This window comes from Dipodomys spectabilis, unplaced genomic scaffold (assembly GCF_019054845.1).
Source record: "Dipodomys spectabilis isolate Male_0828 unplaced genomic scaffold, ASM1905484v1 ptg000095l, whole genome shotgun sequence".
Classification (NCBI taxonomy): Eukaryota; Metazoa; Chordata; class Mammalia; order Rodentia; family Heteromyidae; genus Dipodomys; species Dipodomys spectabilis.
Genome location: NW_024870772.1, coordinates 2,020,893 through 2,043,295, shown reverse-complemented (window position 1 = coordinate 2,043,295; position 22,403 = coordinate 2,020,893). Strand labels below are relative to the sequence as shown.

General features: G+C 39.7%; 1 protein-coding gene across 2 annotated transcripts in view; it reads right to left on the bottom strand.

Moving 5' to 3' along the window:
- Positions 1-22,403, bottom strand: part of Tbc1d4 (TBC1 domain family member 4) — a 155,884-nt gene that overhangs the window by 36,664 nt on the left and 96,817 nt on the right. For both annotated transcript variants that reach the window (XM_042685413.1, XM_042685414.1), the window contains exons 5-10: positions 16,557-16,689; positions 12,373-12,464; positions 12,007-12,123; positions 8,957-9,076; positions 3,198-3,272; positions 1,214-1,440 (exon numbers count right to left, since the gene is read on the bottom strand). In XM_042685413.1, the coding sequence (XP_042541347.1) occupies positions 1,214-1,440; positions 3,198-3,272; positions 8,957-9,076; positions 12,007-12,123; positions 12,373-12,464; positions 16,557-16,689 (764 nt within the window). The remainder of the gene's footprint in view (positions 1-1,213; positions 1,441-3,197; positions 3,273-8,956; positions 9,077-12,006; positions 12,124-12,372; positions 12,465-16,556; positions 16,690-22,403) is intronic.

Sequence of the window (22,403 nt, the reverse complement as noted above, 5' to 3'; positions counted from 1 at the left end):
CGCCAGTAGATTGTGCCCTAAATCTGCCTCAGAGCTCTTTTTTTTTTTCTTTAGAAGTTCTTCATGTAGCAAGTTTTTACAATGGACCAAGGTTTTATAATGTATCAAGGTTTCATGTTTGTAAATAGAAATTATTTGAGCTTATACATTATATTACAAAATGGATGAACTTAGATTTCTAGTGTAAAATAATCAACGTTTTTAATTCTTGAAAATAATTTTTGCTGGAAAAAAGTTTGTTGTCTTGGGTAAAAATAAATAATCATAATAAAAATATCTTAGGCTACATATGAATACTTCAACTTCTTCACATATAAAAAATCTGATAATAATGAATCCTCTGGGCTTATTCTATTTTATATCAGAAGTAGCAGACTTCTACATTCAGAAAACAGTAATAATCCAACCATACCCTCCAAGACATGCTATTTGCGTAATATACTATTTTATATAAAAATTTTTGTCTTAAAATTTAGTTGCTATTCATTTCTCAAGTAAGCATCTCATTCAACCTTGTATCAAATAGGTGCAGAAAGAGACCAAAAAAAGGAACGAATTTATCATACTCCTTCTAAGTTATAAATATCTAAAATACAAATCCTAATCTATGCTGTACAGTAACAAGTAGAATCATCCTACTATTTCTTACCAAATCTCAGACTATTGTGTTATTTTTAAATGGTCATGCAAGATAATTTCGAATATACGTTGCCTATAATAGCGAGGACATAGTCTTCTTTTTAGATCACTTTTTTTTATAGAGTTTGCAGTCCTTTTCCTACTTCGCTTTACTTTTATTATATAATAAAATACAGTGAAAATACATGCACAAAAGTAACTTAGGCAATGATGGTAACCCTAGTATTTTGCTGTAAGCTATCATCTTCACTTGTAGTGACCTTGCTAGCTTAAAACCATCCACTGAGTAAGTTTTCAGACTAAACAGTTGCATGGTATTTTTCTGTATTTCTCTGGAAGGGTTGGACAAGAACAACACTGTCTATTCAAACCGCATTAACTCTTCTCTCTGGGTGAACCTTGAACCTTTCCCCTAGCCACTTAAGTAATAAGCCCATCCTACATATTCCTAGGGTCTTGGTACAATCTAAGAGTTAGCTCGACCATGCAGTCTCCATCCTCCAGGACTCCAGAATGACCCAACCACCGCGAGAGAACGTGGCTTCCTTTGTTCTGGAGAACGGCCCCAGCTTACCTGCACTGCTCGCTGGAGCTCTGCCTCAGCAGAGGCGAGCGCACCCCGGGGGCCCTGCCATCCTGGAGGTTCAGCTTTCTCCTGCTGCTCGAAGGAGGGTGGCTGAAGGTGTGCGCCCGTCTTCGGAACTGCGGGGAGTCCGAATCTTCCTCGGGGAAGGCTTGCCAGGCAGAGGACAGGGGCGAGGCTGGTGGGGTTCCTGGAGGAGAGTCCCCTGGAGAGTAGTCCTGAAACACACAAGCACCAGAGAGGTCACAGCAGACGGTCCCGGGCTCACTCCTTGCGGGGAGCCTCGTCGTCCTCCTCACTCAGCACTGAAGGAGTTTTCGATTTCGTGTTCTTGTTCTTTTGCTCAATCCATAGGCAAGGCTAATCGGTTCTACCACAACCCTTTCCTTCTGATAAGCAGCTGGACAAGAGCATTGTAGAGCTAGTGAAAGAGGCGATAAGAGAAGGTATTCTTCACACACACTTCTCCCTCCCCCAAGGCTGTGGTGACATGTCACAGCTAGACTGTACTGTTCTCATCGGGTGCCTCAGGATGAAAAGAGATCATGACCCCGAGAGGGTGGTGTCTGTGTGTGCCTATCTCTTAATTTCCGTGACAGAGCTGCTACATGCTTCCTGTACTGTCAAAACAATATCCCAGGGCCTAAGCGTCCAGGTCTCACAGCCAAGCCTTCAGGAAAATAAAATCAAGCCTGGGAAGTATCTACCTCCATGCTAGATGTTTCAGCCCCACTACATGATCCCTGGGGGAGATTTCTTTTGAAAAGACAAGAAAAACAGGAAATGAATGTAATCTGAGTTGGGTTGGAATGCATCGACCACTGCACGAAGAGACATAAATCTTGCAATTCAGTCAGGTATGCTGTTTATACTTTATGAAACAGCCATCCCTTGCTGAAGGTTTAGCTTGATAAACAATGGCTTAGGGATAACAGACTGATAGCTGGCCAAATCCCCAATTCATCAACAAAAATTTAATAAAAAGTTTCATAGTTTTCCATTTATTAAAAAAAAAGGTTGCCCTTGCTACAGGTTACATGTTGTACAATGCAGGAAACAGGAAACCAAACCTACTGAGAGTTGTCTATGAGATAAAGAGGCTAATGCTGCAGTTGAAATGATAAAAATTGAGGAAGAAAAGGAGCATGGGAAAACAACCACAGAAATCAATGTGTAAGTAGAGGAATTACATGGCTCATTCCATACGGCTTTGGATCAACAGTTGTTCAATATTGTCCGCCAAAGCATGAATCTACAAACAGTAAAAAGCCTTATATGACATAGACTATATAGGATGCTTTCTACCCAACATGAGTAAGCGTGACTGCATGAATAACACGTTCATACTCAAAGTGTTTCATTTAAAATAATAAAGCCGCCGGGCGCTGGTGGCTCACGCCTGTAATCCTAGCAACTCAGGAGGCTGAGATCTGAGGATCGAGGTTCAAAGCCAGCCCGGGCAGGAGAGACTGTGAGACTCCTATCTCCAATAAACCACCAGAAAACTGGAAGTGGCGCTGTAGCTCAAGTGGTAGAGCGCTTGCCTTGAGCTGAAGAGCTGAGGGACAGCGCCCAGGTCCAGAGTTCAAGCCCCATGACCGACAAAAATAATAATAATAATAATAATAATAAAGCCTCACATATATATTTTTTAAAGCCACAAAGGAAGCCACATGCTGAGTGGTTCACACCTACAATCCTAAGTACTCAAAAGGATGAGCTCTAGGATGGTTGCAAGTTAGCCTGTGACACTCTCATCTCAATTAAATGTCACTTCCAGAACTGGAGCAGTGACTCAAGGGGTAGAATGCAAAAGCTAAGAGATATCACCCAGCCCATGGGTTTAAGCCCCAATACTAGCACAAAACAAGTTTCTTAAAGCCATAAAGTCCCACTATAAACCAATAAGGCATGCAGGGTACCATATCAGTGTTGGGGTTTGCTGAGTCACAGTTAGAAAGCTCTGATCAGATACCTTCTCTGATGCAAGACTGTTAGACCGCTCAAAGCTGTCCATACTTCCGAGTCGACCTCTCATTCTGTTAGCTCCCTAGGTGAAGAGAATAAAAACAATCCTTTATTTGGTTTGCATTTTTACTTCCAAATTCTTTTTATGCAAAGTAATTTGAGGTTGCCATTCCATATGAGCAAAATTTAATCCTTTGAGGGTCCAATCAAATCTGCCACACACACACACACACACACACACACACACACACACACACACACCACACACACACACACACACACACACACACACACACACACACACACACACACACACACAGCTGGGGTAAGTGAAAGTATTCCCAACATATTTCTATCAGGCTTATGTCAGAGGCTAGATAATAAGGCCTAAGATGAAACTTTTTGAAGATATTTTGGTTCCAAGGTTACCAGGAGATCAGTGAGAAGTCCAGTAACTACTGAATACAAATGTGGAAGGTACATTAAAATAAACCAAAAAGTCATAAAGGTAATATTTTAATATAAACAACCTTCATACCACACACTAGAGATAATATAATCCACATTTTAAGGATTATAATAAGTGGGTTAAAAAGAAATAGAACATAATTCCAATTTATAAGAGGCTGAGGTAGGAGAACACATGCCCATACAAGATGATGCTAAGCAAACTGAATCCCAAGATATGGACACAAGAGGCTTTCCTTTGTTGTTGTTTTTAATATACTATGTGATTTTTTGTTGTTTCCTTTGTATGTTCTTCCCCTTATGTATATTGCCTGCTGTCACTATATTTGATTTGGGTGCCCTGCATCTTGTATATACATTTGTCTAATCTGGGGACGGGAAGGGGGATAACAAAACACTGAATCAAGGACGCAGGATGACCCATTGCAACAATGATACTCACAGGACAGTATATTGGAAATGATCTTTACACCTTCGGTGGGGGTGGGAGGGATAGTAGGAAAAAAAACAAAGAAGTGGGTAACAATATTTGACAAGAAATGTATTCATCACCTTACTCATGTAACTGTTACCCCTTTGTACAGCATCTTTACAATAAAGTAATTTTTTTTAAGTTTGAGGACAGCCTGGGCTAATAACCAGTTCAAAGCCAGTCTGGAGTCGAGAGAGGGGACAGGAAGGGAGGTGGGAAGATAAGGGAATGGAAGAAGGAGCAGGGAGAGAGGGGAAAAGAAAAGAGAGGAAGGGCAGGGGAAGAGAGGGGATGGGAAGGAAAAGAAGAGAAGGGAAGGGGAGAGGAAGGGAGAAGAGGGGGATAGAAGAGAGAAGGAGAAGTGAGAGGGAAAGAAAGAAAGAGAGAGAGAGAGAAAGGAAGGAAGGAAGGAAGGAAGGAAGGAAGAAAGAAAGAGAGAGAGGAGAGAGACAGGGAGGAGGGAGGGAGGAAAAGGGAGGAGAGACTGCCTTGTAAAATTTATTAATTTTGCTTTATTAACTATAATGCAAAACTACTTCAGTAAATTATTTCACTTTAAATTGGATATCAGCTAGCTTCAATGTTTGTGCTATCAAAGCTCATAACGAAAAAAAGGGTGATCACTAACTCATTCACATTTTGAACCTTATTCCCCAAAAACAAATTTAGAAATGGTTTATACTGATGCTCCTAGTACTGCCTAATCTTTCCCTTTCTGGCACTGTCTGTTGGAGTCCTATTGTGGAGGATGAACATTTTCATTTATATATCTGCAGATGTCAGTATTCTATAATAATACTTGCCATTATAACCTTGGTTGGAGCCTGTGTATATGAGCAGATGTTTTTCTCTGGAGCTAACTCTAAGTTTACTCTTGGTCATTCTGAAATTTCACAACTATGTGTCTGGACCTGACACAAAACAAATGTGTACTTTCGGAGCTCATTAAATCTGGAAAGACATGTGCTCTAGCTCTAAGAAACTTTCAAAATTACTTCTCTGAAAATTCCCAGCATGCTGTGTTGCTTCTTGGAGCTGCTAACCTTTGAGTTTTTTATTTCCAGGCTGCAACACACCTGTTCACTTATGACCTTGTTTTATTTTTCCATTGCTTTAACATTTTGTTCTGTTTTCCAGAAGATTTTTTTTCAGCTCTAGCTTCCTACTCTTACTAGATTCTTATTTTGTGTATAATTAAGACACATGTTTCATTTCGTTTTGTTTTGTTTTGTAAGTCCTGGGGCTTGAACTCAGGGCTTGGGCACTGTCCCTGAGCTTCTTTTGCTCAAAGCTAGCACTATCACTTGAGCCACAGCTGCACTTCTGGCTTTTTCTCTCTATGTGATAATGAGGAATCAAACCCAGGGTTTCATACATGCCAGGCAAGCACTCTACCACTAAGCTACCTTCCCAGCCCATCACGTATTTTTTTTTAACAATTCTTTCTTGTTCTTTGTTAATTATTTTATATTGGCAACATCCTAATTTGTTTAATAGAAGCAATGTTTATTTTTATCTGTATATTCTGCATTAGTTACAGTTTCCTATTCCCCTACGTTGACTTTACAACAACAACTGTATCAATAATACAAATTCAGAGTTGCCTCTGATGGGCAATATGTTGTGACAGGCATTTTCCCACAGTATTATTATATCATTTAATCTTCACAACAATTTTTTAGGTTGATATAATTATTCAGCTCAACTTCACAGACAAAGAGAGTGAACTTCTGATAGGTTGTGCTGTCCAAAATCTACCTAGCCAGTAAAAATAGCAGCCGTGCAAACACAGAACTCACACTATAAAAGCCAAGCGCTTGAGCGCCTTCTTCCCATACTGCTTTCCTAAGGGAGAGCTTTGTGAAAGATAGCCTCACAATAAAATTAATTCGCCTGCGTTAATTAAGTGGAATTTTGCAGACATCAAGGTTATTTTAGTTCTTCAACACTATGCTGTAACTAACTTTATACATCTAATAATAAACTCTATTTGTGGCTAGTAAATCACTGGGTTACTATGTGGGGCCATGAGGAAAACATAGTACAGACCAAGCTGTTTTCTGCTATTTTTAGCTGCTACTTCATGCCAACCTGCATGGTGAGTTGATGACTTGATGACAATACTCAAATGGATTCTGAACTATTTTCATTATTACAAGGCAATTTAAAGTTGGCCACCAGTGGCTCACGTCTATGATCTTAGCTACTTACCTTCAGAGCCAGCCCAGGCAGCCTTTGAGACTCTTATCTCCAATTAAACACCTAAAAAGCCAGATGTGGCTCAAGTAGTAGGGCACTACCCTTGATCAAAAAAGTTCAGGGATAGCACCCAGGCCCTGAGTTCAAGCTTCAAGATGGGAATAACAATAACAAAAACATAATGCAATTTAACTCATGTATATTAATTACTGTTTTATCCTTGTGTGTTTATTTACACAAAGAAAAACAGACCTATTTTAAAATTGTACTCTAATGCTGGACGCCAGTAATTCTAAAGCTACTCAGAAGACTAGGATCCAGATGATTGAGGTTCAAAGACAATTGGAACAGAAAAGTCCCCACAACTCTATCTCCAATTAAGTAGCAAAAATCTGAGCTGGATGCATAAATCAAATGGTAGATCACGATCTGATCAAGCAAGCCAAGCAAGTATGAGGACTGAGTTCAACACACACACACAAATTGTACTCAACCACTATTGTTGGTTCTCTTATTGCCACAGACAATGGAAATTATTCTGAAGAAGGATGACTCATATTTTATATTAAGAACTACTTGGGAAGTCAGGTGCCGGTGGCTCACGCCTGTAATCCTAACTACTCAGGAGGCTGAGATCTGAGGATCGTGGTTCAAAGCCAGCCCAGGCAGGAAAGTTGGAGACTCATATCTCCAGTAAATCACCAGAAAACCAGAAGTGGCATTGTGGCTCAAAGACAGGGCCCAAGCCTGGAGTTCAAGCCCCACAGATGACTTTAAAAAAAAAAAAAAAAGAACTATTTTGGAAATTTTCAACTGAACAAACAGTAGCCAGTAACCAGAATACAACATTCTGTTCTGTCTTTCAGCTTGGAGCAGACAGCCTTTGCCATTTTCCTACAGTCTGATTTTATTCCCGGGCCATGCCCTTTCCCTTGCATTCATTGTCTAGCATTAATGAGTTGGGCTTCTAAACACTTTAGAAAATGAGCCTACTTCATGAACAGTTACAGTGCATTAAATAAAATATTTTGACATATAACAATGACAGCAATTATAAGCAAAGCTGTATGATTCAAGTGTGAGTAATTTTCTATTATACAGCTTGGAAAAAAACTGAGAAATTGTATTGTGAAGCCCTGATGTTTCTATGCAACCCTTCATAGAGAGGGAGCTTCCAGCCTTCCTAACAAGTTCATTCTACCACACATGAAGAGAGCGAGACCTTGTTAGGTCACAAAATATATGGTTCTTGGCATTACTCCTGGAGACAAAAGCTACAGAATGCACCTTGGCCAAAATAGATTGGCCGTGCTCTTCCTGAGAGACACGCCAGCAATTCAAGGCATGTGGTAGGAATCACTTCAAAGTCAGCCACGCAGGCACCACACAGAACGCCAAGGTGCTAAATGGATATGGAACAAGGCTCTAAATACCCACTGGGTGCTTTGTAAAATGGCGACAGTTCTGAGCTTACCATTGCATGTATCACTTCAGACCCATATAATGTATTTGCTTAGCACCGTTACGTAACAGTTAATTGTTTTGATAATATGAGGTGAGACAGTATTACTATGCACATTTTATAAATGGAGACACTATGACTTAAAAAAGGGAAATACGAAGCTGGATGCTGGTAGCCCACGCTTATAATGCTACCCAGGAAGGACTCTTATTTCCAATTAACCAGCAAAAAGCTGGAAGTGGAAGTACAACACAAGTGCCAGAGTACTAGCCTTAGCAAAAAAAAAAAAAAAAATCCAAAAAGAGCTCACTCAGGCCCTGAATTGGAGCTCCAATAGTGGGGGGGGGGGATTAGTTTGGGGAGGGCAGGGTGAAAGAGAGGGAGAGAGAGAACAAAGTCAGAAAGGAACAGAAAGAGGGAAGGAGAGAGGGAGGAGAGAGAAAGAAAAAAATAGAAAGGATAAAAAAAAATCATCTTAGTTCACAAACATAAGTCTATAAAGGCTGGGTCTTACCCTCAAGTTCCCTGAACACCTATGTAACTGGATTTTCTAATTTTTTAGATTTGATTGATTGATTACAGTTTCTGGCACGTGAACTCAGGGCCTGGGTGCTGTCCTGAGCCTTTTTGTGCTCAAGGCTAGCACTCTACCACTTGAGCCACAGCACCACATCCAACTTTTTCTGATTAGTTTATTAGAGGTGAGTCTCATAGACTTTTCTCCCAGGTTGGCTTCCAACCCCTATCCTCAGATCTCAGCCTCCTGAAAACAGAAAAGCTTACACAAAGAAAAACAAACCCACTTTACAACTGTACTCTAATGCTGGGTGCCAGTGGTTCACACCTGTACTTCTAGCTACTCATAAGGCTAAGAAGCAAGGATCTTTTTCGGGGCGGGGTGGGGGTGGGAGTAGGGGGTGTTGAGACAGATCTCACTACATAGGCCAAGCTGGGCTACAGTTTATCACCCTCCTGCCTCTGCCTCCTAAATGATGGGGTTACAGGCATATGCCTGTAAGAAACTGTCTTAAAGTCGTAACTAAATTAAAGTTATTTTAATAGGTTTTTCTTATTTGGCTGTTTAAGGAAATATGTCTTTAGAATGAAGCAAGACAGTCAGAAAACATAGGTATGTTTACCTAAAAGAAACTCAGTTTCCACTTACCCTTGAGAAGATATTTTCCAGGGAGCTGGTTAAGGATCTCTTTGCTTTATTTTTCAAAATGTCCAGCTTGAATCTTCCACCACTCGTTACATTTTCTGGGATTGTACTATTTGAAATATTCTAAAGAAAGAGAAAAAGAAAAACATGAGTTTGGACATATTCAAAATTAAATGAGGTTTTAATACAAGATTAACACTAAGCCATTAGCCAGGCAGTGGTGGCTCACACCTGTAAATTCTAGCTACTTAGAAGGATGAACTCTGAGGATCAAAGTTCAAAGCCAGTCTGGGCAGGAAAGTCCATGAGACTCTTATCTCCAATTAACCACCAATAAAAGGCCAGAATTGGGACTATGGCTCAAGTGGTAGAGTGTTAGCCTGGAGCACAAAAACTCAGAGACAGCACCCTGGCCCTAAGTTCAAGCCCCAGGACCAGCACCAAAAAAAAAGACTGAGGCATTAAAAACCACAAGAATTCTTCTGAAGTTGCATTATTGTATTAAGAAGTAATAATTTAAGTTCTACATTGTGAACAAAAAAATTATAAGGCAAGTTTTATATTGTAATAAAAAAGAAATATTTTCCTTCATGCTTATCTTTTCTTGCTTCGTTTCACAAACCTTAAATTTCAGATGTCAATTTCTCTTAGTATTGCCAATAACTCCCATTACCCCTTCCCAATACACATGCTTTCTATCCAAGTTATTGAGTAAAATACAGGAAGGAACCCACTTCAAAAAGAAGAACACCTTGCAAACAAACTGAATTGTAACAACGCCTTGGCATGATTTCATTTGGAACAGCAAGTATTCATCAATAACACTATCAACCATATGAGAGGCTATGACATGTACTCTAATGTATTAGGTTCCCTGTATTTTTTTTTTTGTTTGTTTGTTTGTTTTTTGTGGTCCAGTTATGGGGCCTGAACTCTGGGCCTGGCCGCTGTCCCTCAGCTCTTCAGCTCAAGGCTAGCGCTCTACCACTTGAGCCACAGCGCCACTTCCGGCTTTTTTCTTTTTGCTTATGTGGTGCTGAGGAATCGAACCCAGGGCCTCATGCATGCAAGGCAAGCACTCTACCACTGAGCCACCTTCCCAGCCCTCCCTGTATTTTTTTTAATTTCATTTTATTGTAAAGATGCTGAACAGAGGGGTAACAGTTACATGAATAAAGTCATGAGTACCATTTCTTGTCGATCATTGTTACCCCTTCCTTTGTTTTTCTCCTACTATCCTTCCCTCTTCCAACTCTACCTCCCTGGACTTTTTATCCCATTAAAGTATGAAACTATTATGTATATTATTACCTGGTCCTCAGTGATTTAATTAATTAATTAATGCCAGTGATAAAACTTGAACTCAAGGCCTCCTGCTCTTGCTTGACTTTTTTTTTCCTCAAGGCTGCCACCCTACCGCTTGAGTTACAGCTCCACTTTTGGCTGTTAACTGGTTAATTGGAGATAAGAGTCTCACAGACTTTCCTGCCTGGACTGGATTCAAACAGTGATCCTCAAACCTCAACCTTCTGAGTAACTAGGATTACAAGCATCCAGCAGTAGGATTACAAGATCCACCAGCATCCAGCTAGTGATAAAAAATAAATTAAATAAAGTTTATAATTCACTAAGGAAGGGAAGAATAAATCAGAGTACATATAAGTACAAGAGCATAAAGGCTGGTATCACTGGTCAGAGGAGAAAAGGCATGCACAGGATTCAGAGACAAGAGAATAGAGACAGTCTCTCTCAGAACTGAGGGGTGTGTATTGCAAAGTCACAATGGCCTAACCCGGCTAGGGAGTCAGTGAGGTAACATACTGGAGTAGTGGGAAGCATCCTGAGCATGTGAGGCCAGAGGAAAGCCCCAGAATGATTTTGAAAACCAAGTAAACAGGAAGAACACTGGTCTGAATTTATAACAAAAGAAGCATTTTTGTGAAAGCCACTTTTTAGGGGAATTTCTCTCCAAACACTATTTGAAAACATCTAAAAGGTGAGAGAAATGAGAGACCAAAAGACAAAACTAGATGAGAGACTTCGGTACATGCAGTACTAGTGGGGCTCACACCATTGCTGGCTCTCTCAAATTGACAAGTTATTAGCGCAAAGCCAAACATGGCAGTGTATGTCTGTAATCCTATCTATTGCTCAGGAGGTTGAGGCAGGAAGAGTGTGAGTTTGAGCTAACCTGGGCTACAGAGGGAGACTCTGTTAGGGCATGGAGGGAGTTAGTCATATAAAAAATAAATAAAATGATCTTGCTTTATCTCTGTTCAGCTGGGAATAAGTCCTAAATCATGAGCATAGAAATGGCATCCTTGCCAGGCACTGGTGGTTCATGCCTATAATCCTAGCTACTGAGGAGGACTAGCTCTAAGGATCAAAGCTCAAAGCCAGCCCAGGCAAGACAAATCCATGGGACTCTTATCTCCAATTAACTGGCACAAAAGTCAGTCATGGTAGCATGGCTCATAAAAAAGCCAAGTGAGAGTATAAGCCTAAGTATCAGTACAGAAGATAAATGAAAAGAAAAGGAGTGGAAGGGAGTGAAGGGAAAGGAAAGGAAGGGAAGGAAAGGGAAGGGAAAGAGAGAAGAAAAGGAGGAAAAGAACAGGGAGGAATTGCATCCCTTAGGGAGGAATAGCATCTCTTAGTTTGCACCTAGATACCTGCTCACATATCACCCTTGCTTTCACCTTGTTTAGTCCTTTCAGTCTAAGCTTCTGATGAAATAAAACACCCAAATTTCAAGATACCATAGATTAATATAATTAAGAACCCGTATTCATTCTACAGCATGACATTTGGAACATAGTTGACTGTGATTTTAGCCCAAGTCCACAGATACTCTTAAATTTGAGAACTAGAATCCTTTTAGCCCCATGTGCATGGGGCTACTGCATTGCTATAAGTCTTTTACAATGCAGGGAAGTGGGAATCTGATAGGATGTAGAGCTGAAAAAGAGGAGAGCACCAAGGAAAGAGCTCCTTCCTGTTTCCTGTGTACCTACAAGACCCGACGCCCAGAGGTCAAGGATGAAACATCTCACCGACACGGCCGGCCCTTCCCCGGTATGCACATGTGTCTTCTGCTTGCTCTCACACAGCTGCCGCAGGTGCAAGATCACCAGTTCATTTTCTTCCTGGTCACTTATGGGCTTCATTTTCTGTTGAGAAGACAGATCAGGAGAGTGCACACAGGGCAACCCAGCCTCTCTTCTTTCTTGATTCTCACTTTGCTTCATCTATAAACATCCGTGTAGCAATGGCTTTCCAGTGCTACCCAACAGTCAGTCCCCCCAAGACATATGTATTTTTTTTAACTTCAGACAGAAGTAAAAAAGAACTGCCAACATCAAGACCCAACTCTCATTCTTTATTTATACTAAGCTTATGACAACTACCAATGATGGTACCTGAACTCGCTCAAAGATGTCAGCTTGCTCATTATCTGTCAGTGATGAGAGATGTCTCTGGATCACCAGTTTGGCTCTTGGTGGGTAGAGACCTGAAGGGAAGGAGGAGGACAGGAGTGAGGTGGAGGCTGGACACAAAGATCAAAGTGTGCACCTTGCAATGAGCATCACACTTACTCTTCTCCAGCCAGCCTTAACTTAGTCTTCCACAACGAACCCTTGTTCCCAACACTGAAATCATTTAAAACCTGAAGTCAAACTGCTCCACTCAAAGTAACAGCCTCCTACAGTGATCCTAGGGTTAGAATCACTGACAAAGGATTTTAATATAATGAAGAACTTTACTTGTGTCAGACACAACCAGATACCACTTAATGTAACTAGTAAAAATAGCCACCATGGGAATTCCAAGGTGAATCTCGGAACTGTTAGATAAAAGCTAAATGCTAGCCTTGGCCAAAAATCTCTGCATTTATACTCTTATAGTTTGTAAAGAACAATTACTATTACTATTATATATTATTATATTATTATTATCATTATCATCATCATATCAAAAAGCAGAACTCTAGCTGAATCAGGAGTCCCTTTCATCAAATTTCCTTTTTGTGTACAAGTATACTTGTAGTGTTACTATTTTTGTCAAAAATGTTTACTTCTTTATATTGTGATAGTTATGATTTTTCTGTTTTATAGTTTTTGGAAGCAATGTCTCACTCTGTAGGCCACATTGGCTCAGGTCTTGAGACCCTCCTGCCTCAGCTTTCCAAGTGGTGGGATTACAGGTGTATGTCACCAAAACCAGTAAATCGTTCACATTTTTGTACATAATTTATAATAAATCCCTGAGGAAAATTTTTCCATGAAAAACGTTCTTAGAACTCTTTTCAAAATGGAAAAGTTCAATTTATACTTACAATGATTCAACTCTGTTCCTAAGGAACAAATTTCCATTCCATGGCTGGTTGTCATTTCTAATATACTTACATCTTGATTATAAAGAGGACATAAAGGATATATAGAATACTTAATAAACCTTACAGCTGATTGGTATCCTAAAAATCACTGACTATTTTAAAACTATCTTTTCTAAGGTATAATGAAAGCACTTCATTACATGACATTGAGCCATAATTTGAATAATTCACCATTATTTATAAACAGTAAGACAAAGCAATTGAAAATATTTTCTTATCACTTGTCTTACTAAGTTGTATATTTTAGAAATAAAGAATATATTCTAAGATAGGCATATCATAAAGTTTTCTAACTGTATCTTCTAAGAAACAACAAGGTGAAAGATAGTTGAAGTAAATTGATACACCTGCTCACATTTTAGCCATGTTTTTAAAGCACTCTCCCTATCTTTACAAACATCGTAGGAAAGAATTACTTTAAAATACATGTGTCTTTTTTTTCTCTCTTTTTTTCTTTTTTAAAAAAATACATGTTTCTTAGAAGGAAATCCACCTCATGACTGACAGAATGCATGCAGAGCTGACCCACAATGGCCTGGCCGCACCTGTACCTGCCTGTAGTCCCTATGCGGGAAAAGAATGGGAGCAAAGTGGTATACACACTTCTCAGCAACTTCTCTCTTTGCCCAACATTCAGCATAAATCTTTATGCAGAGAGCTAACATCCATCTGGGTAGAAAGATAGCACTCATGATTCTAGCTTATTTTTTTCTGAAAAAAATGCTCTCAGACAATGGAGGAAAGTGCTGGAAGGAATGACACTGATCAAGATGCACTGTACAAGAAATTGACACTATGAATTGAAACCTCTTTTACAACTACTTAATGATAATTTTAAAAAAATTTTAAGAGGCTCTCAGATATATTATAAGAAATGTTTGCTAAAAGGCTGCCTGTGGGCTGTGGAAAACCAAAGTAACCATAACCATGTACAACAAAATTGGCCTCGAAAAAAAGTAAGTAGTGAATGAACATCAATGAAGTGTTTCAATTGTCTTTTATCCTCCTTGGGTTACGCTATATAAGATATTCACAATGGCTGGGCATTGAGAGATCACGCCTGTAATCCTAGCTACACAGTAGGCTAAGAGATGAGAAGAGGCAGCCAGGGCAGAGAAGTCTGTGAGACTCTTATCTCCAATTAACCACCACAAAAGCTGGAAGTTAAGCTGTAACTCAAGTAGTAGAACACTAGCCTTGAGCAAAAAAAGCTCAAAGATAGAACTCAGGCCTAGATTCAAGCCCCAGGACTGCACAAAGAAATAACAACAAAAGATGTGCACAATCTCCTACTAATAAGTTGTTTTCTTTTCTGCTATCTTCTTATTCATTACTTTTAATTTTATTTCCAAGTAAATAATTTTTGCCATGTAAACACTTGAAACTTTTCACCAAGTCAAATTAATAGGGATTTTTTTCCTTTTGCATTCTTTTACTTTAATAAAATCTTTCTTCTTCAAGGAATAAGAAGTTTGTTTATTTGTTTGTTTGTGACAGGATCTATGTACCCCAGGCTGACTCAACCTATTCTCCTATTCTTAGGTCCCTGAGTGCTGGGGTTACAGGTATGTGCCACCATGCCCTGAGTCTTTTCTTTTTTTTTTTTGTCGGTCGTGGGGCTTGAACTCTGGGTCTGGGCACTGTCCCTCAGCTCTTCAGCTCAAGGCGAGCGCTCTACCACTTGAGCTACAGCGCCACTTCTGGTTTTCTGGTGGTTTATTGGAGATAGGAGTCTCATGGTCTCTCCTATCCGGGCTGGCTTTGAACCACGATCCTCAGATCTCAGCCTCCTGAGTAGCTAGGATTACAGGCGTGAGCCACCAGCGCCCGGCTGAGTCTTTTCTTTTAATGATTTTGCAATTTAGTTTCTTTACACTGAGGATTTTGAACCATCTAGAATGACTTTTAAGATGAATAAATGAAAATGATCTTTCTCCCTTTGCATAGCTGATTGATCCAATACCATCTCCTTGGTAATGTAGCTCCCTACACACACAGAGATTTGCAATGCTTCCTTGACCATACACAAAAGAATGCTCCACTTCTGTATGCTTGAAAATGAATTGCATTCTATAAAATCATGTGTTAAAATGTGCATACAACACTGACATAGTCTTGGATGGTGCAGTTGTATAGATGACTAATACACACTGCAGTTTAGCACTATTGTTACATCCACCTCTGCCTGCTGCCAACAGACAGAAATCACAACCTGCAATTACAGCCACTAACATAACTCCCAAACTGCATGTGTGTGTGTGTGTGTGTGTGTGTGTGTGTGTGTGTGCGCGCACACATGCATGCGTAAGTGAATGCATGTGTGTATGCTTGCTGATACTGGTGCTTGAACTTGAGACCTTATGCTCTTACTTGTTTTCTTGCTCAAGGCTGGGACTCTGCTTCCAGCTTTTGCTTCTGGCTTTTTGTTCACTAAGTGGAGATAAGTTTCATAGACTTTTCTGTCCGAGTTGGCTCAAACCACAATCATCTGATCTCAGTCTCCTGAGCACCTAGGATAACAAGCATGAGCCACCAGCACCCAGCTCTGTGGCATTTCGCTATACACACGGAGGGCTAGCTCAACTATGCACTAAACTTGAGTTTGTGTTTAAAAAAAAAGCCAAGAGCTCAAGGTGTAGCTCAACTAAGCACTAAACTTGAATTAAAAGTAAAAAGCCAAGTAAGAGTTCAAGGTCCTGAGTTCAAGCCCTAATATCAGCACACAAACAAACAAAAAATCCTGCTTCATGATATCACCACCATTATCTCTGTCATTCACAATTGCCCCCCAAAGCCAATCCTGATTCATTGAAGTTCTCAACCTTTAGAGAAAAGGAACACATCACCAAGGGGGAGAGAATCAAAGGAAGAAATAAACAGTCTGAGATGGTTTTGTTTGTCTTGATTCATTCAATAAATATTTGACCACTTCCCAGCATGCACATTGCAGAGTCTTAAGAACTGTGGGAAATACAAGTCCCTCCCATGAGTTTGTCTTCAAAAAAGAAAAAGAAAGAAAGGAAGGGAGAGAAAAGGCCAAGCACCCAGAAGAGACTGACAGCACACTCAGATGAGGCTGGGCATGAGAACAGCATATGGAGCTCTGGTTCCCATAGACACAAAGAACTATTCGGTGATGGCGCAGACTTTCTCATAAGCAAATGCCAAAGCAAACTCTTCCATTGCCAAGGCCATGTTCTACCATACCTTCAATCCTCTCACAGAGCTTATGCAAAGAGTGCATGGGGCAGGCTTCACACAGCTTGATCTGCGTCTTGGCACTCTGCAGTGCAGCCGCCGTGCTGAATGCCTGCTTCAGGGTCAGCATGACCTCATCCACCTGTGAGAAGGAACAAAGCTCTGGTCCATAATGTTGTCTTTCATGGAAATCTTTCAAACCCAACAGCAGTAGGAGCCTTTATTGCTGCTCACTAACTCATAAGTAATAGAATTTTGATGACTAGAGAGCTGGCAGAAAGTAAATATTTAGTCTTGAAGTTAGACCTTTCAGCCATCTACTAGCAACGGGGTGAAATAAGACCATATCAATATATGTCATATAATGTAGATCTGTTCATAATGCTATTTTCTTTCCTCTTCTTTTCTTGTATAAATGCGTATGCATACACTGGTACTAGAGCTTAAACTCAGGACCTGGATTCTGTCCTTGAGCTTTTTTTGTTTAAGGCTGGCATTCTGCCAGTTAAGTCACACTTCCATTTACAGTTTGTTTTTTGTTGTTGTTGTTTTTGTTTTTGGGGTGCTTTTTTTTTTTGGTTTGGTTATTTTGTTGGCTAATTGAAAGTCTCACAAACTTTTCTGGTCAGGCTGGCTTCAAACAGCAATCCTCAGATCTCAGCCTCCTAAGTAGGCAGTATTACAGGCATAAGCCAATGGTGCTATTTTCAAGACCCAGAGAGGACTATACTATTGCAGACAGTTTAATTAGTAGGTTAATTAAGGTCTTTGTTTTAACTAAATGGTCCACCAGATAAAGACTTCTCTGCAGGCTTTGTCTGCCATGTACAAGGAGTAACAAAAGAGAGTGAACATTTATTTGTGTTAATAGGAATCCTATTTGATTTTTTTCTTCTTGATCGCTTTTGTTGTAAAAATAAAGCATATGTTTAAATGGAGTGCTGGAGGGAGGATGCATTCAATTTACATAATAGTAGGAAGATTCTTTGGCCACTTCTGGTCCCATCTCTACAGCTTCTGCTTTATTAACAGTCTACTTCTGATTTGTGACACTAAGAAGCTACAACAACACGGTGTCTAATAGCTGGAACTCACCACGAGGCCAGCAGTTTTCTAACAGCCAGATGCTTTCTTTCTCTTCCATGGGCCCAGGGAAGAAATCTGAATCTTTCTGTCTAGTTTCCTGATTTCTCTGAAACCAACTAACAGGACATCCCCAGACACTGTTAAAGTATGTAGGATGCAGCTCCTTTTCTTAGACACATTCACTAAGGTAAGGTGTGCTTTTCCCACATTCTATACAACGTAGCCCACCTTCTAGAACCTTCCTGACAGAGTTACTGAATCCTAAAGGGCTCATCACAATTGGCTCTGATATTCAAAACCCTTTATCATCATCAGCAAATCAGTAATGTTGCTCTACTTTTCCCCTTCTCCTATGGCTTGGTTTAAGAATGAGTTATTACTTAAAGAATTTAATTCACTTCTGCAATTGAGTGCATGGGAAATTAACTAAAGAGAAATCATTATTCTAGTATTGCAGCCATTACTGTTCTGCATGACCAACCATAAAAAGGCTTGTCATAGATGACGAGGTGGCCAAGTGGTTAAGGCGATGGTCTGCTAATCCTTTGTGCTAGCCAGGTACCGGTGGCTCATGCTCGTAATCCTAACTACTCGAGAAGAGGTCTGAGGATCATGGTTCAAAGCTAGCCAGGGTAAAAGTCTATGAGACTTTATCTCCTATAAACTACTCAGAAAAAGCAAGAAGTGGTACTGTGGCTTAAGTAGCAGAGCACTAGCCATGAGCACAAAGAGGCTCAGGGATAGAGACCAGGCCGTGAGTTGAAGCCCCAGGACTAGGGTGGAAAAAAAGGCTGGTGAATTAGTTCACAGCACTCCAGAAAGTAAAATAAATTTTTCATAAAATATGCATCTTATACCATAATTTAAAAAATAAAGATTTTTAAGTCAGAACTAAAAACACTAATGCCTCTGCATTTTTATTTCATTTGCCTTATTCTGTATTGAAAGGCAATTTAAGTATTTATGCAGGTGCTCATTTATTTCTATCTTCTTGTTTTCCATTTATCTGAAAGACTAGAAGAGTTGGTAATTGGCTTAGCAATATAAAAAGCTGTCCATAGGTTGTTACTTAATAATACTGTCTTATGCAAGGCTTTCTATGGAACTATTGAATGTGTTTTCCTATCCATTTCTAAATAACATAAGATACCATTTCAATAGTGTCTGAAATGTCGCTACAAAATTCTCCTAGCCATAAATATTACCAAAAATTTTATATAACTAAAACCGAAATCAATGGAACTAAAAGTTCAAATTAGTGTTCTTTGAATACCACAAGGATAATAGGTCACACCAAAAAGTTCAAAACAAAGGACCTAGTATAGATGAATCAATTACATGCAAGGAAAAAAAAAGGATTCTTGGCAATACTATCTGAAAAAGTTATTTCTGATGACAAACATAAAATTGGACAAAGAAAACAATATTTTGGAAAGCAAATTTTTTACACAAAGGTAAAATCCATAATGAAGATGATGCCCAAAAACCTTATGCACCAACTTAAGCATTGCATAGTATTTTACAATAAAAATCACAAATTATGCAAGGACTTCAAAACAACCATCTGGTCTAACTCACTGGAAATACTTAAAAACTTCAACCTATCCAATAAAGAATGGCCTCAATCCTGTTCTAACTATTATTAACAATAAAGCAATGCTCACATCAATGACTAATCACCATATATTGAAATTTATCTATATTTGTTAGATTTTAATTTTATGTATCACATTCTTTATTAGGTGTAAATTCTTACACAACTGCTAGTGTGTCTAAAATCATGTACTATATTTCTTGTTTGTAGGCTAATTCATGCCAATTACTTGCAGTTTTTATCAGGTGAGAAACTTTTCATACATTATTGTTAATCCCTAAAAGATGTGTAATTTTTCCTTCTTATTTAAAACACAGATCCCAAACTTGTATCCATCTCTTTATCTGCTTTCCTCCCTACTTTGCTTGATCCTTTATTGTTAGATTTATTTCTACAAGTATAATCAGTACCAGTAGTGAGAGAAAAATAATTTCCACAACTATGCACCACAGATTTCCATCAGTAGGCTCACATTTCATTTCTAGTGAAATACCTTGCTTATTTCATTAACTGTAACGATGTAAAAATCTGTTTTCAGTGGCATGGATCTCTCTTCTTTTTTGCTTTTGGCTGTACTATCCTTGAATATTTTTTTCTCTATATTGATGGAATTTAGATTTTCTTTGTCTTTAAGTAGAAGTGACTTGCATATTTTTAACATTCTTTAAATCAATTTTAGAGAAATCACTTTTGAAAAACAAGCGTATTTTCTCCAAAGTTCACCAGTTGACTGAGAAAAATAAGCTACCTGCCTCAAAGGAAGGAGGGAAGGAAGGAAGGAAGGAGAGGAGAGAGAATGAATGCAAGAAGGGAGGCAGGGAAGGAGGGAGGGAGTGTGGGTGGCAAAACAAAATGTTAATTTTGTGGGTTTGATACCTGGACAAGATAAGTAAGCCTGCTGGCGTTGTAATTCTTTTGTTCTATACAACTGCAAAGCCACATCAAGCGTAAAGCTGCTCAAAAGGATATTATTGAATTGACTGTTTTGTTTTGTTCCATCTGCTGGTTGCTTAAACCATCTATTACACAGGAAGTGTACATTAAATTTTCCTTCTGGCTTGCAGGTTTGATACTCAGTAAAGATGTGAACTGATAAAATTACAGAGTTAGCAGCATCTGCCAGATCCTAGCCTGGGCTTATTCTCAAGAATAATGAAGCCAGTACGCAGATCAATACCACTTCAGGTGACAGAAGAGCACTCTCAGCCAGTGTGTTCTGTTGCCTTAGCTGAGCAGCATGAGCTAGAGAGAAAAAAGGGCAAGATGCACACCTGTGATCTGATTCCCTGTTTCGAAAACCCTTTCTACAAGCATGAATAAAGGAGCCCGGAACAAAACAAAACAGAAGGGGTTTTTGGGAGTAAGTTCTTCCATGCAAAGGCTGCAGTAACAGAGGCTGACCACACCTGGAAAATGCCTGTCAGCTGTGAAGACCAAGAAGCTTATTCTGTCAATCAAAATGTGAAAGCCTGACCCAGGGGCTAACAAGAGTAAGAGCTGTGTGTGTGCCAGCGCCTCATAACTGTAATCCCAGCTACTCAGAAGGCTGAAATCTGAGGATTAAGGTTCAAAGTCAATATAGGAAGGAAAGTCCATGAGACTTTTATCTCCAATTAATAAGAAAATACCAGACATGGAGATGTTCAAATGGTAGAGTACCAATCTTAGCAAAAATGCTAAGGGATACAACCCACATCCTGATTTTCAATCCTGAGTACTGGCACACACACACACACACACACACAAGAAAGTAGTTAATTGGTAGTTAGTTAAAGATAAGAATGTCATAGACTTTCCTGCTTAGGCTGGGTTCAAACCATGATCCTCAGATCTGAGCCTCCTGAGTAGCTAGGATTACAGGCGTGAGCCACCAGCATCCAGCTCAGTAGGAATAGTCCTGATCTCATGTGTGTCCTTTATTCTTCAGCACATGTTCACTTTACTAGCAAACCAAAATAAAAGCACCACCATAACACCATCACCAAACAGCCTTTGTGGTTTGGCCCAGAGAACAGTTTGTAAGATAGAACATGATGACAAGTGTGACAAGCCACAGCATTGCAGTCTACCTGGGGGATTTTAAAAAATGCAAATGTGGAGAAGAATGAAGAATGAAGGCCCAGCTGCAGGCTGGAAGACCCAGGTTTTGTTCCTGCATCAACTGAGTACCTAAGGAGAGATTTTGTGAGAAGAAAAACTCTAGTGGTAACATAAAAAATAAGATGACTGATTTAAATTATTTCTGGGGAAACTGGATGCTAAAATTAAAATGTACAGGAAAATAAATGCCCAGAATCAAGGAGCAAAGTGGAAAAGGGGAGGTGGATGGGAGACAGATTTCTATCTTTGAGTCAAAAGAATTCAGCAAACAACTGGACACAGAGAATGGAAGAGAACGCATCAAGATTTCTCAGCTGCGGGCTGGGAATGTGGCTTAGTGGCAGAGTGCTTGCCTAGCACCACATAAACAGAAAAGGCTGGAAGTGACGCTGTGGCTCAAGTGGTACATGCTAGCCTTGAACACAGAGAGACTCAGGGTCAGATCCCAGGCCCTGAGTACAAGTCCCAGGACTGGCAAAAAAAAAAAAAAAAAAAAAAATGGATATATGATGCTACCAAATGAATCACATGGGATGGGGAATGTGAAAAGATTTAGAAAGGCAAGGCAGTGTAGGATCCAGAACATACTAGAAGGAACAGCCTCAGGAATGAGATAGAGGTAGCAGAGTCTCCCACATCACCTTTTTTGTTCCTGGTTGACATTTTCTAGTGTGTTCTCTTCCAATTTCTAGTTCCTATTTCTTCCTCTGAGAACTCATCCATCCTGTGCCCTCTATATCAACTAAAGACAACTCTCAAATGCAAATGCAAATCCTAACCTAAATCCACATAGCAAGGGTAACCCAGATAGGTACTGAGTATTTGCTACGGATGGATGATTATCTAATAGGAGAATGAAACTCAAATGAGACTCTGTGGAATAATGAACTATTAGAGGCAAGAGATTTATATTGCCCAGATGGAGACCCAGAAGGCAGCAGACAACAAAGAAGTGCCAATCTACTAAATCACTTCTTCACTACTCCAGCCAAAGTGTCCTCAGCTAGGCCAGCAGAAGGTGAGAGTTAAGCAGCAAGGAGACAGTTCTATAAACTCTTTACAAATGGTGAGGGGTA